Raw genomic sequence first — 19,057 nt, forward strand, 5'->3', positions numbered from 1 at the left:
AGAGGATTGCTGAAGTGATAGAAAAACCTTCTATTGTGGCAGAGTTCAGCGATGAGTCCATACATTCCAGTGTCATGCATCAGGGCAGAGCTGCCTTCCTTACTGAACCCTGTCTTCTCCTGTCTCCTTCTCCAGCTCTCCTGGCCCAGGCAGTATTGCAAGTCAGCCATCCTTGGTGTCAGCCAGCCTCAGAGAAACTGTAAAGATCGGCTGCTCGGGGTTTAGCAGTAGCTAGACTTGTGCTGGCTGGTCCAAGCAGAGGGTCCCTGGCAGTGCCCCTGTCACTACAGCAACAAGATACCCTTGAGCATCACTTTGTGATTTCCCTTGTCTGCCTCTACGGCCAAAGGAGCAGCATGGAAAGGCAGAGGCCGGTCTGGGAAGAGTGGTGTGGAGAGGTGTGTGCAGGTGTGTGGGGCTGGGCAGGCTGGGCACGGGCCCTCGTGCTGCAGAGGCTGCAGGATGCAGAGCCCTTGTGTTCCCTGGGGTGCTGCTGACAAGGGGGAGCGTCACTGGTGCTGGGGTGGTGCCTGCAGTGGGGGTGCTGTGGAAGCTCAGCACTGGTGGGGGGCCATGGGCTTGTCTGGGGCAGCTGCAGGCATGGAGCCCTGCGCAGAAGCCCTTGTGTGGGAAGGGAGTGGATGGAGGAGCTGATCTTGGCTAAGGTTGAGGGGCCTCTGCCCAGACAACTCGATGAAGCCTAGCATAGTCCTGTGGCATCTGAGAGACACTGGCTTGTGGTGTCTGAGCATGGAGCAGGACATGCTGAGTGGCCAAGGAAGCAGGTGGCCTGGAGCGATCTTGCTGCATTGGTGGGCTAGAGAGAAGGGGAGCAGTGGGACAGGAGCTGTCAGGAAATGTTAGGGGCCACATTTCCATGAAGGATCTGTGCCAGGAGAGCAGGCACGTAAGAGGGTGTTGGGTGCCACAGTGTGAGGACATGGAGCTGGTGGGATTGTGCCATGGCCTGGGCCCCTCCTATCCTCGTGGTGCTCGCCCACAGCTCAGGTGTCATGGCCAGACTTGCGGTGCCTGGATGGGGCCTTTGGACACAGGGGCCCTGTCCTGCTGCCCAGGCAGGTCTGTGTCCCTGGGACACTGACTGACCCCTGTCTTCTCCCCTCTCTCCTCTCCCTCTCCAGGTTCCCTGGTCCAGGCAGCAGTAGTGAGTCAGCCGTCCTCAGTGTCAGCCAAGGTGGGAGAGACCATAAGGATCACCTGCTCCAGTAGCAGCAGCAGCTATCCTTATTCTGGCTGGCATCAGCAGAAGGTCCCTGGCAGTGGCCCTGTCACTGTGATCTACAGCAATGACAAGAGACCCTCAGGCATCCCTTTGCGATTCTCTGGATCCTGGTCCAGCAACGTGGGCACGTTAACCATCACTGGGCTCCAAGCTGAGGACGAGGCTGTCTGTTTCTGTGGTGGTGCTGACAGCAGCAGTGGCAGCTATGGGGTGTGGTGACAATGAGTACCTGTAAGTGAGTCAGACTCCAAAACCAGAGGAAAGATTTTGGCCCTTCTCCCTCCTGGCTGGATGTGCAGCTGAGGCAGAATCGTGTCCCTTCTGCATGGCCACAGAAGGGAATGTCCTGTCTTTGGTGTCGCACAGATCAGGAGGTGACTTTGCAGCTGGGGCCCATTGTCCTGGTCCCGACAAAGCTCTTGGTGCAGCTGTGCTCCTCACAGCCTCTTGCTACTGATGATCATGTCCCCACATGCTGCCAGAGCTGCCTGTGTGCAGCCATTCTGCAATGGGCTGGGCTCTGCTCCTGCAATGGGCCTGGGACCATGTCCCTGTCTGTTCTGGCCATGACAGCTGCATTCCCTGTAACCTTGCCCAGGGAGACCTGTGCTCCTGGGAGACTGGCTGATCCCCCTCTCCCCTCTCCCTCTCCAGGTTCCCTGGTCCAGGCAGCGGTTACTCAGCAGCCATCCTCGCTGTCAGCCAACGTGAGAGAAACCGTAAGGATCACCTGCTCTGGTGGCAGCAGCTATGCCTGGTTCCAGCAGAAGGTCCCTGGCATTGCCCCTGTCCCTGTGATCTACTGGAATGACGAGAGACCCTCGGGCATCCCTTCGCAATTCTCTGGGTCCTTGTTCGGCTCCACGGGCACGTTAACCATCACTGGGGTCCAGGCCGAGGATGAGGCTGTCTATTTCTGTGGTAACAATGAAGGCAGCAGTGCTGGTCAGCACGGTGGAGGAACCCTCATGGCCTGTGTTCTGTGTGTGTTTCTGGGCCACTCTGGTATCTTGGGATGTTGGGTCCCAGGGCCCCATCCTGCTGCCCAGGCAGGTCTGTTCCCCTGGGACACTGACTGACCCCCGTCTTCTCCCCTCTCTTCTCTCCCTCTCCAGGTTCCCTGGTCCAGGCAGCGCTGACTCAGCAGCCGTCCTCGCTGTCAGCCAACGTGGGAGAGACTGTCAGGATCACCTGCTCTGGGCTTAGCAGCAGCTATGCTTATGCTGGCTGGTATCAGCAGAAGGTCCCTGGCAGTGCCCCTGTCACTGTGATCTATCGTGATAACAGACCCTCGGGCATCCCTTCGCGATTCTCTGGATCCACATCCGGCTCCACGGCCACGTTAACCATCACTGGGGTCCAGGCCGAGGACGAGGCTGTCTATTTCTGTGGTGGTCTTGACAGCAGCTATGTTGGTGTAGTGACAAAGGGAGGTTTTCAAGTGAGGTCGAGAGAAATCTTTTCTACTCACAAACAAGCAGAGTTTTGGATGTTGTATTGGGGCAGGTTTTGTCACCTCTGCATGACCATGGCTACACAGGTGCCCCCTTTTGTGTCCCGGAGCACTGGAGGTGACTGTGCCTGAGGACCATTGTCCTGGTCCCTACAAAACTCATGGTGTGGCCTTGTCTCCCACCCCACTGCCTCTTGCTACTGATGACCATGTCCTCCTGCTGCTGCCACCAGAGGTTCCTCTGTGCTGGGATGCCTTGGGGTGCAATGGGCTTGGCTTTGCTCCCCAAATTCACTGGTGGCTGTGGTTGCACCCATTCTCCTCTGACTGTGGCTTTCCCGATCCCCCTGCCCAGGAGACTGCCATGTTCCTGGAATACTGAGGGTCCCCCTTTTCTCGCCTCTCTCTTGTCCCTCTCCACATTCCCTGGTGCAGGAAGCATCTCTGAGTCAGCCGTCTTCAGTGTCAGCCAATGCTGGAGAAACCATCAAAATCTCCTGCTCCGAGGGTATCACTGGCTATGCCTGGTCCCTGGCAGTGCTGCTGTCACTGTGATCTAGGATAGCACCAAGGGGCCCTCAGTGCTGCTGCAGGACACTGAAGTGACATGGCTCCTGGAAGTGAAGAGCTGTGGTGTGGCTACTTGTTCTTGCCCTGAAAATGTCTTGTTCTGTGGTTGCTCAGAGGAGCTGGGACAATCCCTATCATGATCTCTGGACATTCTGGTCCCTGCCAGTCCCTGCCAGTTCAGGGCTGATGCCAACTCATCTCTGGTGACAGCACCTGTGCCAAAGGACCCTGTGTCTGTGTGAGAGGCTCTCCCCTGTGAGCACGGGCTGCCGTGGGCAGGGTGCCTCACAGAAACCCTGAAGGTTGTGGCCAGGGCTGGAGGAATGTCTGGACCTGGTGGAAGCCGTGGCAGGGGTGAGAGGCAGCGAGGGCAGAGTCCTGTGCCGGGCTGGGCTCTGGGTTCCTGCAGTGCTGTCCCTGAGGCCCTTCTGGTCCCCACACGGTGTCAGTGTGGCCCCACTGCACAGTGCTGAGGCTCACGGGGCGCGCAGGAGGCAAAGGGGCTGTGGCCAGCCGGGTGCCAGCGGGTGCCAGCGAGGTGCAGAGCAGCCCCGCAGGCTCCTTGGCGGCTGCCGTGGGCCGTGCTGTGGGCAGGAGGCAGAGGGGCTGCCCCTGGCCGGACAAGAGTGGACGTGCTACGTGCTCGGGACTGGTACAAACCCCGGCCCAGCTCCACCCACGGTTGCTGCAAAGCTGCTGGAGACCCTCAGCTCATCTTGAATTTGGAGGAACTGGGGGCTTGAATTTCCTTAGTGTTGTGGAGCCTTGAAGCTCCTGGTCTTGGTGTGGTTCCCATTCCCTTTCAAAGGCCCATTTCTCTGCTCCACAGCTCTCTTGTGGCAATTCAGAGAGGCCCAGGGTGGCAGCCTCGACTGAAGCAGGATGTGGTCTTCCCAGCTGCTCTGTCCCTGCTGCTGATCAGCGCCCAGGGAGCACAGTGCCCCGGGACCAGGATCTCCAACCAGCCTTGGGTGCTCGAGGGCAGCTGGATGTGTCCCCATGGCCAGGCGGGGCTGTCCCCTGCTCTGTGCACAGGAGCTGCTGGTGCAGCGAGGCCATGGTCCTACTGGGCAGGAACAGGCTCGGGGTGGTCCCTGGCTCAGCTGAGAGCTCATCAGCCATGCTGGGGAAGGAGCAGGCAGCCCAGAGCGATCTTTGGTGGGCCAGAGGTGCCTGCAGTATGTGGGGGTGGCAGTGGGACAGGAGCTCCAGGGACCATTGGGGGCCACGTATCCATGGAGGGCCTGTGCCTGGGCAGGTGGGGAGCTCAAAGTCCAGCCAGGGTTCAAGGCACAGCCCCATTAGGCTGAGGACATGGAGCTGGTGGGACTGCACCATGGCCTGGGCCCGTCTCCTCCTTGCAGTGCTTGCCCACAGCTCAGGTGCCATGGCCAGACTTGCTGGGTCAGGACAGGGCCTTTGGGCACAGGGGCTTCATCCTCTTCCTTGGGGAGGTCTGTGCCCCTGGGACACTGACTGACTCCCATCTCCTCCCCTCTCTCCTCTCCCTCTCCAGGTTCCCTGGTCCAGGCAGCAGCAGCGAGTCAGCCGTCCTCGCTATCAGCAAATGTGGCAGACATGTTCAGGATCACCTGCTCGGGGAGTAGCAGCAGCTCTGGCTATGGCTGGTTCCAGCAGAAGGTCCCTGGCAGTGGCCCTGTCACTGTGATCTACAGCGATGACAAGAGACCCTCGGGCATCCCTTCGCGATTCTCCGGCTCCTCAAACACGTTAACCATCACTGGGGTCCAGGCCGAGGACGAGGCTGTCTGTTTCTGTGGTGGTGAGGACAGCAGTGCTGCTCAGGAATGAGGCACACTGCAGGATGGTTGCTGCTGACCGCAGATTCTGGAGGGTGCTGTTTCTGAGGAATGAGTCTAAATTTCATGGAGGAGCCATGGCCCAGGCAGGTGGTTGCTTAAAAGCTATACAAGGTCCACAGCACAGCTCACCAGTGTGAGGACGCTGAGCTGGTGGGATTGAACCATGGCCTGGGTCCCTCTTCTCCTCGTGGTGCTCGCCCACAGCTCAGGTGCCATGGCCAGGCTCGCTGTGCCTGGACAGGGCTTCTGGGCACAGGGCTACATCCTGCTGCCCTGAGAAAGCTGTGTTCCTGGGGCTCAGATTTCTCTCCTTCTTCTCCTCTCTCTCCTCTCCCTCTCCAGGTTCCCTGGTCCAGGCAGCGGTGACTCAGCCATCCTCGGTGTCAGCCAGTGTGGGAGACACCGTCAGGATCACCTGCTCGGGGAGTAGCGACAACTATTATGGCTGGCATCAGCAGAAAGGTCCCTGGCGGTGCCCCTGTCACTGTGATCTATACTAATGATAGGAGACCCTCGGGCATCCCTTTGCGATTCTCCGGAATACTCATGGTATAGCTGTGTTCCCAACCTCACTGCCTCTTGCCACTGTTAACCATGTCCTCCAGCGTCTGCCAGAGCTGCTTCTCTGCTGAGATGCCTTGGCTGGGGCTCTACTCCTCAAATATGCTGGTGACCATATCTGGGTCCATTCTCTTCTGACTGTGGCCTTCCCTTTAACCTTGCTCCCCAGGCAGGTCTGTGCTCCTGGGACACTGACTGAGCCCCATCTTTTCCCGTCTCTCCTCTCTCTCTCCAGGTTGCCTGGTCCAGGCAGCAGCAGTGAGTCAGCCATCCTCGCTGTCAGCCAACGTGGGAGAGACTGTCAAGATCACCTGCTCTGGTAGCAGCTACGGCTATTATGGCTGGTATCAGCAGAAGGCCCCTGGCAGTGGCCCTGTCACTGTGATCTATCTTAATGATAGGAGACCCTCGGGCATCCCTTTGCGATTCTCCGGATCCCAGTCCGGCTCCACGACCACGTTAACCATCACTGGGGTCCAGGCTGAGGACGAGGCTGTCTATTTCTATGGTGGCTGGGAGAGCAGTGCTGCTCAGGGTCTTGTTGATGCTGGGGTAATTCTTTCTCTCCTCTTCACTGCTGAACCTTTCCCTGTGTGGGGAAGATCTTCAGAGCATAGGCAGTTCCTACCCTTGGTGCCTGCAGCTATTGTGGCTCTTGCTTTGCAGGGTCTTGCCTGTTACAGCGGGGATTACTGTAACACGCATATATCAAACCAGGAGTCCCGTAGAAATGAAGTATATATGGACAGATTCGTGGTAGATGTTTCAGAGATGTTTATTTCTCCAGCCGCATGGCCGGGGCTCAGCTCAGGAATCCCACAGTCACGGGACCCAAGGGTCCTTGGCCCCACTGGGGAACACAAACCAACCAATGGGAAATGAAGCTGAGCAGGGGCAGGAAAACCCCGTGTCTCCCCCCCAGGGCCCCTCTCCCAGGGCTCCATGGCAGGGGAGGGAGACCCCAACATCTCACCCTTTTTATTGTAATAAAAGGAGAATGAAAACAACTGGATAAACATAACAAGAACAGTTTAAAGACAAAACAAGCCACCCTCCTGAGTCTTTAAATGTCCAAACAGATTCTGTAGAACATCTTAGGGCTGACAGAAGGGAGACAGAACTCTCCAGGCATGCTTTGTGGGGAAACTGAGGCAGGAGAGGGTTTAATTTCTTCCCTCCCTCTTTTCATCCCCCCCTTGGCATCAGAGAGGGATTGTAGGGAAATGGAATCGTATAGGGAAGCCATGGGGTGAAAAATGGATTAGGAATAAACTGGGGATGGGGTAAACTTAGGAAGGGGTTTATATTGGGTATTGGGTAAAAGGGGAAAGTAGGCTGTGGGTAGGGAAGTTGCTGGGATGGATATTGTTTATGATTTTGTGCATAACGGCTGCCTTTGACTGGAATACCTCCAGGCCCAGCAACATTTGCTGCTTGTAAACCCTTCTTTCCTTGCGCTATATCAAATTGTACAACTTCCCCATCTCCTACACTTTGCAGGTAATTTTTAGGGTTATTCCTTTTAATGGCAGTTCTATGGATGAATAAATCTTCCCCTGTATCATCTCGTGTTATAAATCCATAGTTGTTTTTTACATTGTACCATTTCACAGTTCCTGTGACTTTCATGGCTACAACTCCTCCTATCATGTGCTTGCATGTTTGTCATGGCTGCTGGTCCTGCATGGCCGCCGCCTCGCCGACTCCGACGTCTCGACGGGTCCCCGCTTTGCGGCTGCTCCGCACCCTCCGAGCGGCGCTGCTCCGGCGCGTGTCTGGGCTCTGCGCGGCCCCGCATTGCCATCGCCGCCGGCCCCGTGCCCTGTGAGCGGTTCCGCTCCGCAAACTCCACGCTGCTTTGAGTGCAGCCCCGTTTCGGCTCGGCGCTGCGCTGCGCGGCTTCTCGTGTCGCTATGGAAACCGCCGCTTCTCCCTCCGCAGGGCTCTCCGAGCCGTGTGCTCAGAGCGGCCTGCCACGCCGATGCCCGGTTCCTGGCTGCTCGTGGCCCACGGCACCCGCAGCGCCTGCGGCATTGCTCCCTCACTCACGGTCGCGTGGCCAGGGACCCCGAGACAGGGATGGGGTCCGCGATAAGGAATGCGCTCCCGAGGGGGCCGGGCGCATCCTGCACAGGCACCTCCGCCGGCACGGCTGCAGTCACGCGCCCCTGGGATGGCGGCCGCACGGCCTTGGCCATGGGATAAGTATGATCTTCTGCTTTAGGGGTAATGGGACCATACAAATGCTCCTCAAGAGCTTCCCTGATTATGAAGTATGCACGGAAAGCTTCTCTTTGATCCCATACTTCATCCCAGATCTTGTCCCAGAAACACCCCTGACAAGATCCAGGAGGTTCGATGTCAAAAAGTAAGTCTCGAGAAATATAGGAGAAATTTTTGAAAAGCCAGTTAAAAAAATGTTCTAGATCTCCCGGTTCCATAACTTTTTTGTTTTGTTGTTCAAGGATTCCTTTTACTTCTAGGTACATTTCTTTCTGTGGCTCAGAGAGCCCCATTTCCCACGATTCTTCCATAGTCCAGAGAGAATATCCAAACCAAGATGAGAAGAGAGAGGTCTAGAGTGGTTATTTTACTCACGAATCTTCCTCAGGGATCGGTATCTTGCCCGCATTCCTCCACCAGTTGTTACAGCGGGGATTACTGTAACACGCATATATCAAACCAGGAGTCCCGTAGAAATGAAGTATATATGGACAGATTCGTGGTAGATGTTTCAGAGATGTTTATTTCTCCAGCTGCATGGCCGGGGCTCAGCTCAGGAATCCCGCAGTCACGGGACCCAAGGGTCCTTGGCCCCACTGGGGAACACAAACCAACCAATGGGAAATGAAGCTGAGCAGGGGCAGGAAAACCCCGTGTCTCCCCCCCAGGGCCCCTCTCCCAGGGCTCCATGGCAGGGGGGGAGACCCCAACACTTGCCTGCAATTCTGTCCTCATGCCACATCCCATGTGGTGGCCATGGTGTGCTCAAGATGTCCCCATTGCTTTGTCATGCATTCTAACCACACAGAGCTTCTCACTGCCTGGGGCCCCCCTGCCTTGCAGTCCCTGGCTGCTGGCCTGGACGTGGTTCGTGCCGGTCCATGGGCAGGGGTGTCTCCTACTGCCCCAGACTCTGGGTGTCCGCAGCAGGCCATGTCCCCGGGCTGTCCAGCCTCAGTGCCTGGGATGAGGAGTGCCCCAAGGGGCAGTGGGCAGGGAGAGGGTCAGGCTCTTGCTCCAGCAATCCCTCAGGTGTGCCTGGGGTGGTCGCTGCACCCAGGGTGTCCCACATGTGCCTGAAGATAGAGTTCTCCCATTACTCTTCTCCTGCCTGGGGAGGGCAGTGCTGCTGGGGCACTGACTGACACTCCCCCCCCCTCCCCAAATCTTCTCTTTCTGTCCAGGTTCCCGGTCCAGCAGCATCGTTGACTCAGCCGTCCTCGCTGTCAGCCAATGTGGGAGACACCGTCAGGATCACCTGCTCCGGGGGTGGCAGCTACTATGGCTGGTATCAGCAGAAGGCCCCTGGCAGTGGCCCTGTCACTGTGATCTATGAAAACACCAAGAGACCCTCGGGCATCCCTTCGCGATTCTCCGGATCCGGGTCCGGCTCCTCGAACACGTTAACCATCACTGGGGTCCAGGCCGAGGACGAGGCTGTCTATTTCTGTGGTAGTGCTGACAGCAGCAGTGGTGGCTATGTTGTATAGTGACAACAAGAAGTAGGAAGTGAGGATTCCAAAGCTTTCCTTACTCCAAAACTAAAGAAAAGAGTTCAGCCCTCCTCCCTCCTGGCTGGCTATGGGGCAGGTCCCTGTCCCCTCTGTACAGAAATGGCTGCAAATGTCCTTCTTTCCTTATCCCACAGAACTGGAGGCTCTCTTGCTCTCCCTCATGTCTGAAGGTCATTGTCCTTATCCCTACAAAGATCAGTGTGGCTTCATTCCCAAACTCATCACTTCTTGCTACTGATGACCATGTCCTCCTCCTGCTGCCTCTGTGCTGGGACGCCTTGGGCTGTGTCACTGTGATCTATGGCAGCAACAACAGACCCTCAGGCATCCCTTCACAGTCCTCTGCATCCATATCTGGCTCCTTGGCCACGTTAACCATCACTGGGGTCCAGGCCAAGGACAAGGCTGTCTATTTCTGTGGTAGCTGGGACAGCAGCAGTGCTGCTGATGTGGGTGACAATGCCAGTGAGTAATGGGGAAGTGAGGCACAGAACCCAGTGTCAACAGAGGAAGGTTTTGAGCCATTTTTCCTCATGGCCAAACAAAGCTGTGACAGTGGAGTTGAGGCAGGTCCCATGCCCGAGGACATGACTGTGCACAACAAGGCACAGGAGGTGGCTCTTTCCCCTGTCCCTATAATAGGAATGGCACTGCCTCATCCCCAGCCCTGTTACCTTTTGCTTCGCTAGCCCTCTTGCTGCTCTGCTGCTGAAGCTGCCACTGCTGCATTGCTCTGGGCCAGCCTGGGCTCTGAGTGCCCCAAGTTTCTGTAGCCATGACCGGGTCCCTCTCCCTCATTGGACCATTGGGCTCAGGAGCCCTGTGGCACTGCCTGGGCAGGGATGTGCTCCTGGGGCAATGGCTCACCCCCATCTTATTGCCTTTCACCTCTCCCTCTCCAGGCTCCCTTGTCCAGTCAGTCATCCTCGGTGCCAGCCAACCTGGGACAAACTGTCTGGGTTATGTGCTCTGGGAGCAGCAATGAGTATGGCTGGTTCCAGCAGAAGGTCCCTGGCAGTGCCCCTGTCACTGTGATCTACTGGAATGACAGGAGTCCCTTGGACATCCCTTGGCCATTCTCTGGTTTTGTGTCTGCCTCCTGAGGATCACTGGTGTTCAAGCTGAGGACGAGGTTGTCTATTACTGTGGTAGCTTTGACACCAGCAGCAGTGCTGATCTCATGGTGAAACCAAGCCACAGGCAAGCGAGATTTTGAGTGTCAAAAAGGCCAGTTTTGGTGCCTCATTCCACTCCGCCGGGCATGACCACCTCTCCAGGTTTGGACTTCTCCTTTCCTTTCCTCGATGTCTTCCCTTTGTGTTCCATGTCTCAGGGCTGTGACTCTGAGCATGATGTGGCACTGGAGCAGGTTTTCCAGAGAACTTGTGGATGGCCCATGCCTGGAAGTCTTCAAGGCAAAGTTGAATGAGGCTTTGAGCAACCTGGTCCAGGGAAAGGTGTCCCTGCCCATTGCAGGGGTGTTGAACCAGATGGCCTTTAATGTCCCTTCCAACTCAAACCATTCTATGATTCTATGACTGTGTCCCCAGGGATTGGGCCCTGGTGCTGCAGAAGCCCTTGCCTGGGCTCATCCCCACTGCCCAATGTCCATGTGAGGGGCAGAGGAGCCTGGGACAGTGTTAGGAGCTGCAGCCCGTGGAGCTGCCCAAGAACACCTTTGCCACATATCTGCTCCACAGCCTGAGTCCTGCCCAGGGCCCAGCAGCATTGCAGCCACCCTGGCAGCTCAGGGCTGGGCGTGTGGGCATTTGCCAGAACATGGGAGCCTGGGGTACTCGGGCTGGGCATGGAGAGCTTCTGCTGCAGCCCATGGCTCTCATATGGCTCTGGCTTAGCTGTCCCCAGTGTCCATGTCTCTGCAGCAAAACACCTTGACCTGCTCTGGCAGTAGCAACAATGCTTATGGCTGGTTCCAGCAGAAGGTCCCTGGCAGTGGCCCTGTCACTGTGATCTACAGCAGCACCAACAGACCCTCGGGCATCCCTTCGCGATTCTCCGGAGCCACATCCGGCTCCTCGAACACGTTAACCATCACTGGGGTCCAGGCCGAGGACGAGGCTGTCTATTTCTCTGGTGGTCAGGACAGCAGCAGTGATGCTGCCACGGTGACATGCAGCAATGGGGAAGTGATGCAAAAACCTCCTGCTATTGCAGACATCAGTCAGGAGTCTCGGCTGTGCCTGCTTGATGGGGAATTAGGTCCCCACCATGGCCCTGCCCTTGCTGCCCTGCACTGAATGTGGCTGTGCCTGGTGTCCCAGCCTGGCGTCCCCTTAGAGCCCCAGGTCTGTGCCTGTTCCCTGGCATTTTGGGAGGGGATATACAGCACTTGGGAACACACTCATCTTCATGGCCACATTACCCATGGCTGGCAGAGGAGGAGGAGAAGCAGGAGGAGGCTCTCACTCTTCTGGCTGGGACACCAGTGGTGATCAGGGCCATGGTAACTCCCAGCATGGGAAAAGAAAGACACAAGCCCACTGTTGCTCCGGTGGCACACTCTCAGGTGCTGCTTGCTGCTTCCCAGACACAATGGGGAGCAGCATCTGTGCCTTTGTAGCAGTTCCTGCCATGGGACATGTGCTCTGCTCCAGCAGGTCCCCTCTGTGCTGCTCGCAGGGAGACAACCCTGCAGCCCTGCCCTGCCCATGCCGGATGAGCTCCTGGTGCCCTGAGTACCCTGGGGACAGCATAGTCAGAGACAGGGAGGGTCCTGGGGGAGAGGGAATTTCCTGGGGTGCAGCCGCTCTTTGTCTGGGTTGGGACTGCCAAAGATAGCCACAATCCCTGTGCCCCAAGTCAGAGCAGGGCTGACCAGGGGCTGCCCCAGCTCTGGCTGCCTCTGCTGAGCACCAGCACCTTGGGCTCATGATCAGCTCATGGGGAGGCATTGCTGGACCCCGGGGCTCGGTGCTGGCCTGCTCCCATTGTTCTGGGGTGTGAATGTCAGGGAAGAGCAAAAATCTTGGTCTTGAGTGGTGGATCTCAGCTGTCAGAAGAAGAGTCAGGGGCCTGGAACACTCATGGGAGGAAAAAATGCCAAAAATAAGTTGGGCAATTGTGGAGCTTGGCATTATTCCAGCCCCATCACTGGGAGCTGCAGGTGATCCTGCATGCCCTTGCCCCAGTGCCCAGCTCTCCCTTCTCCTTAGGCACTGCAGCCACTCAGCCTGGTCTGGGGACAGGGGCGTCTGTGCTGTTGGGTTTCAGGCTCAGAGCTGGGAGGTGTCCATTCTTTGTGCCTGGGGACAAGCCCTGCTGCATCTGGGGTGGAGGGGCTGGGTGTGGAGCGGGGAGGGATGTGCGGAGAGAGGCGCAGGCAGGATCCGGCCGTGCCCGCAGGGTCGGATTTGCATGGAGGGGAGGTGTCCTGGGCGGGCAGGGGCTTAAAAGGGAGTCAGGGTCCACGGCACAGCCCCATCATTCTGGGGACACTGAGCTGGTGGGATTGAACCATGGCCTGGGTCCCTCTTCTCCTCGTGGTGCTCGCCCACAGCACAGGTGCCATGGCCAGACTCGCTGTGCCTGGACGGGGCCTTTGGGCACAGGGGCCCCGTCCTGCTGCCCAGGCAGGTCTGTGTACCTGGGACACTGACTGAGCCCCGTCTTCTCCCCTCTCTTCTCTCCCTCTCCAGGTTCCCTGGTCCAGGCAGCGCTGAATCAGCCGTCCTCGCTGTCAGCCAACGTGGGAGAGACGGTCAAGATCACCTGCTCTGGTAGCTACAGCAACTATGGCTGGTTCCAGCAGAAGGTCCCTGGCAGTGGCCCTGTCACTGTGATCTACAGCAATGACAAGAGACCCGAGGGCATCCCTTCGCGATTCTCCGGATCCAAGTCCGGCTCCACGGCCACGTTAACCATCACTGGGGTCCAGGCTGAGGACGAGGCTGTCTATTTCTGTGGTAGCTATGACAGCAGCAGTACTGCTGCACAGTGACACAGAGCAATGGGGAAGTGGTACAAAGACCTCCTGCCTCAGCCATCCCTTGGAGCCCCAGGACTGTGCCCATCCCCCGTCATTTGAGGAAGTTATGACCTCGCAGCAGCGCTGCCATGTCCCATGTATGTCCCATCTGCCTGCAGGCAGATTTGTCCTTTCACTGTTCCCTTGACCACAGAGGGCCATGCTCCACGTCACTGGCTGACCCCCATCTTCTTCTCTCCATCCTCTCCCTCTCCAGGTTCCCTGGTCCAGGCAGTGCTCTGTCAGCTCTACTTGGGGATGGGACAAGCCATCAAAGTCATCTGCTCCACGGATGGCAGCAGCTGTGACTGGTACCAGCCTAAATTTCCTGGCTGTGCCCCTGTCACTGTGATCTACTACAATGACTTGGGACTACTGGACATCTCTTCACAATTCTCCAGATCCCAGTCCAGCTCCATGAGTACAGTACCCATCTCTGGGCTCCAAGCCCAGGACAAGGCTGTCTGTTCATGTGGTATCTACAAGAGTGGCAGTGATAATGTTACCATGGTGAAATGGAGCAATGGAGAAGGGGTACAACGTTCTCCTGCCGTGGCAGGGGCCAATTAGGAGTCTCTGCTGTCCCTGTTTGATGGTGGGGCAGGTCCCTGGCACGACCCTGCCCTTTTCTGCCCTGTGGTGAATGTGGCTGTTCCCAGTGACACAGCTCCATCGTTACAGCCGTTTCCTTGTCATTTGTGGATGAGAGCAGATAGGATAGAACTGAATAGAATATTTCCGATGGAAGAGGCCTTCAATGATCACATAGTCTAACTGCGTGGCCACTTCAGGGATGACCAAAATGTAGGGCATTGTCCAAGTGCCTGTGTAACACTTGCAGGCCTGGGATATCATCTAGCTCTCTGGGAAGCCTGTCCAGCGTTTGCCCACACCCTCAATGAAGAAGTGCCGGGATGACCTCCCAGCAGCCCTGTCCCTGCCCTGTGCTCCAGAGCTACTCCTGATCTCCCTGGCTGGTGCCCAGGGCCCTGCCAGCTGCCTGCCTGCCCAGCTCCCAGCCCAGCTGTGCCAGGAGCTCCTGGACCATCGCTGCAGGGGGCTCAGCTCTCTGGAAATGGAGGAGTTAAAGATGGACCCTCTGTGCCCTCTCTCTCAGGGCTGAGCAGAGCTGTGGGCTTGAGGCAGCTTTGTGTCCCCACTCCATGGCCATTGGCTGTGAATGGCCTCCTGCTTGCCCCATGCTGTGCAGGAGGTGACCCTGCTGCTGTGCAGTGCCTGGCATTGCTTTGCCATCAGCCCCATCACCTCATGCTCCTGCCAGCCACAGCCTCTTGCTCGGCCAGGTCTCCTCATGGGGTCCTGGCCTTGGGCTCAGCCCTTGGGCTCAGTCTGGGGCAGAGATCCCTCTGTTCCATCAGGACCTTCTGGCACAGGAGCCCTGTCCTGCAGCTCAGAGAGGGCTGTTCTGGGGCACTGACTGACTCCCTTTTTTCCCCTCTCCCTCTCCACATTCCCTGGTGCAGGAAGCATCTCTGAGTCAGCCGTCCTCAGTGTCAGCCAATGCTGGAGAAACCATCAAAATCTCCTGCTCCGAGGGTATCATTGGCTATGCCTGGTCCCTGGCAGTGCTGCTGTCACTGTGATCTAGGATAGCACCAAGGGGCCCTCAGTGCTGCTGCAGGACACTGAAGTGACATGGCTCCTAGAAGTGAAGAGCTGTGGTGTGGCTACTTGTTCTTGCCCTGAAAATGTCTTGTTCTGTGGTTGCTCAGAGGAGCTGGGACAATCCCTGTCATGATCTCTGGACATTCTGGTCCCTGCCAGTCCCTGCCAGTTCAGGGCTGATACCAACTCATCTCTGGTGACAGCACCTGTGCCAAAGGACCCTGTGTCTGTGTGAGAGGCTCTCCCCTGTGAGCACGGGCTGCCGTGGGCAGGGTGCCTCACAGAAACCCTGAAGGTTGTGGCCAGGGCTGGAGGAATGTCTGGACCTGGTGGAAGCCGTGGCAGGGGTGAGAGGCAGCGAGGGCAGAGTCCTGTGCCGGGCTGGGCTCTGGGTTCCTGCAGTGCTGTCCCTGAGGCCCTTCTGGTCCCCACACGGTGTCAGTGTGGCCCCACTGCACAGTGCTGAGGCTCACGGGGCGCGCAGGAGGCAAAGGGGCTGTGGCCAGCCGGGTGCCAGCGGGTGCCAGCGAGGTGCAGCGCAGCCCCGCAGGCTCCTTGGCGGCTGCCGTGGGCCGTGCTGTGGGCAGGAGGCAGAGGGGCTGCCCCTGGCCGGACAAGAGTGGACGTGCTACGTGCTCGGGACTGGTACAAACTCCGGCCCAGCTCCACCCACGGTTGCTGCAAAGCTGCTGGAGACCCTCAGCTCACCTTGAATTTGGAGGAACTGGGGGCTTGAATTTCCTTAGTGTTGTGGAGCCTTGAAGCTCCTGGTCTTGGTGTGGTTCCCATTCCCTTTCAAAGGCCCATTTCTCTGCTCCACAGCTCTCTTGTGGCAATTCAGAGAGGCCCAGGGTGGCAGCCTCGACTGAAGCAGGATGTGGTTTTCCCAGCTGCTCTGTCCCTGCTGCTGATCAGCGCCCAGGGAGCACAGTGCCCCGGGACCAGGATCTCCAACCAGCCTTGGGTGCTCGAGGGCAGCTGGATGTGTCCCCATGGCCAGGCGGGGCTGTCCCCTGCTCTGTGCACAGGAGCTGCTGGTGCAGCGAGGCCATGGTCCTACTGGGCAGGAACAGGCTCGGGGTGGTCCCTGGCTCAGCTGAGAGCTCATCAGCCATGCTGGGGAAGGAGCAGGCAGCCCAGAGCGATCTTTGGTGGGCCAGAGGTGCCTGCAGTATGTGGGGGTGGCAGTGGGACAGGAGCTCCAGGGACCATTAGGGGTCACGTATCCATGGAGGGCCTGTGCCTGGGCAGGTGGGGAGCTCAAAGTCCAGCCAGGGTTCAAGGCACAGCCCCATTAGGCTGAGGACATGGAGCTGGTGGGACTGCACCATGGCCTGGGCCCTTCTCCTCCTTGCAGTGCTTGCCCACAGCTCAGGTGCCATGGCCAGACTTGCTGGGCCAGGACAGGGCCTTTGGGCACAGGGGCCTCATCCTCTTCCTTGGGGAGGTCTGTGCCCCTGGGACACTGACTGACTCCCATCTCCTCCCCTCTCTCCTCTCCCTCTCCAGGTTCCCTGGTCTAGGCAGCAGCAGCGAGTCAGCCATCCTCAGTGTCAACCAACGTTGGAGACACGGTCAGGGATCACCTGCTCTGGTAGCAGTGGCAGCTATGGCTGGCATCAGCAGAAGCTCCCTGGCACTGCCCCTGTCGCTCTGATCTACGATAGCAACAAGGGACCCTCGGGCATCCCTTCGCGATTCTCCAGATCCACATCCGGCTCCACGGGCACGTTAACCATCACTGGGGTCCAGGCCGAGGACGAGGCTGTCTATTTCTGTGGTGGTGATGACAGCAGCAGTGGTGCTGCACGGTGCCACAGAGCAATGGGGAAGTGATACAAAAGCCTCCCAGCTCAGGTGTCTCTTACAGTCCCAGGAGCATGCCCATCCCCTGTCATTTGGGGAAGGGATGACCTCCCAGCAGCCCTGCCCCTGCACACTGCTCCAGGGCCAAGGTCCCTCTGTGCTCCTCAGCTGGTGCCCGGGGCCGGGCCAGCTGCCTCCCAGCACAGCTGCCAGCCCTGCTTTGCCACAAGCCCCTGGACATCACCGCAGGGGGCTCAGCCTTGTGGCCCCAGCAGTGAGAGCTAGGGACATGCCATGGGCCAGGGAGCTGGGACAAAGCTTTGCCTTCAAAGCTGGGAAGGGACATTTCCCACGGGCACAGGAGCTCCGGGCACACTCTTGAGGCTGCTGGGGCAGATCAGAGCTGGTAAGGGAATGCTCTGTTGTGCTGCAAGAGGAGCTGCTGGGCTAAGGCTGCATTGGCTGTGTTTGCTCAGTGCCAGCCCACTGGGTTCATGTTCAGCCTGTTCAGGAGCCCAAGCACCTCTGGCCCTCGGGGAAGCCCCTGACCAGGGACAATGTGCCACTATGACCCCACAACAACAAGGAGCCTGAACCCATCCCCATCCTGTGTTGCCTGAGCAGCTGGCACCTGGCTGGCCTTGCCCCCTCCTCGCCATGTTATTCATCCCTGGTGCAGGTGTCCTGGCCAGACTCACTGTGCCCAGCTGGGGACTGAGCACAGGGATGCTATCCCTGTTGCACTGCCTGGGGAGATCTGTGTTCCCAGGTCACTTACTCACCCCCTGTCCTCCCCTCTGTCCTCTCCCTCTCCAGGTTCTCGGGTCCAGGCAGCAGCAGTGAGTCAGCCGTCCTTGCTGCCAGCCAACGTGGGAGAGACGGTCAGGATCACCTGCTCTGGGGCTAGCAGCAGCTTTGGCTATGCCTGGTTCCAGCAGAAGGTCCCTGGCAGTGGCCCTGTCACTGTGATCTATGCTAATGACAACAGACCCTCGGGCATCCCTTCGTGATTCTCTGGATCCACATGCACGTTAACCATCACTGGGGTCCAGGCCGAGGATGAGGCTGTCTATTTCTGTGGCAACTGGGACAGCAGCAGTGCTGGTGACACAGATTTTCAAGTGAGGTACAGAGGAATTAAAAATGGACAGTTTCTGTCCTTCTCATGGCCAAGCAGAGTTGTGGATGTGAGACTGGAGCAAGATTTTGTCTCCTCCACACGACCATGGCTCTTAATTTCGCCCATTTTGTGTCCTCGAGAGTGGGAGGTGACTTTGTGGCTGGTGCTCACTGTCCTGCTCGCTACAAAACCCATAGCGTGGCTTTGTCTCCCACTATCCTCTGACCTACTATGAATGACCATGTCTTCCTGCTGCTGCCTCTGTGCTGGGATACCTGGGGCTGGGCTCTGCTCCCCACTTGTGCCTGTGGCCATTTTCCATGTCTGTTCTCCTCTGACTGTGGCATTCCCTGTAACCTTATCCAGGCAGGTCTGTGCTCCTGGGACTCAGTCAGAGTCCTGGCTTCTCCCCTGTCTCCTCTCCCTCTCCAGGTTCCCTGGTCCAGCAGCATCACTGAATCAGCTGTCCTCGGTGTCAGCCAACGTGGGAGAGACGGTCAGGATCACCTGCTCTGGGGCTAGCAGCAGCAGCGATTATGGCTGGTTCCAGCAGAAGGTCCCTGGCAGTGGCCCTGTCACTGTGATCTACAACGATAACAACAGACCCTCGGGCATCCCTTCGCGATTCTCCGGATCCACATCCGGCTCCTCGAACACGTTAACCATCACTGGGGTCCAGGCCGAGGACGAGGCTGTCTATTTCTGTGGTAGCAATGACGGCAGCAGTGATGCTGCCACAGTGGCTCAGAGGATTGCTGAAGTGATAGAAAAACCTTCTGCTGTGGCAGAGTTCAGCGATGAGTCCATACATTCCAGTGTCATGCATCAGGGCAGAGCTGCCTTCCTTACTGAACCCTGTCTTCTCCTGTCTCCTTCTCCAGCTCTCCTGGCCCAGGCAGTATTGCAAGTCAGCCATCCTTGGTGTCAGTCAGCCTCAGAGAAACTGTAAAGATCAGCTGCTCGGGGTTTAGCAGTAGCTAGACTTGTGCTGGCTGGTCCAAGCAGAGGGTCCCTGGCAGTGCCCCTGTCACTACAGCAACATGATACCCTCGAGCATCACTTTGTGATTTCCCTTGTCTGCCTCTACGGCCAAAGGAGCAGCATGGAAAGGCAGAGGCCGGTCTGGGAAGAGT

The 19,057-nt window shown here is 57.9% G+C and overlaps 3 gene segments (V, D, J or C); all 3 read left to right on the forward strand.

Moving 5' to 3' along the window:
* The first annotated feature begins 942 nt into the window (after positions 1–942).
* Positions 943–18,873, forward strand: LOC116453181. The segment is given in 3 exon segments: positions 943–1,008; positions 1,898–2,013; positions 18,481–18,873. Coding segments are annotated over 3 exon segments (555 nt in total).
* LOC116453204 lies at positions 5,232–16,849 on the forward strand. The segment is given in 3 exon segments: positions 5,232–5,298; positions 5,886–6,130; positions 16,751–16,849. Coding segments are annotated over 3 exon segments (375 nt in total).
* Positions 12,800–13,360, forward strand: LOC116453206. The segment is given in 2 exon segments: positions 12,800–12,909; positions 13,044–13,360. Coding segments are annotated over 2 exon segments (348 nt in total).
* Positions 18,874–19,057: the final 184 nt, after the last annotated feature.

Source organism: Corvus moneduloides, chromosome 18 (assembly GCF_009650955.1).
Source record: "Corvus moneduloides isolate bCorMon1 chromosome 18, bCorMon1.pri, whole genome shotgun sequence".
Taxonomy (NCBI): domain Eukaryota; kingdom Metazoa; phylum Chordata; class Aves; order Passeriformes; family Corvidae; genus Corvus; species Corvus moneduloides.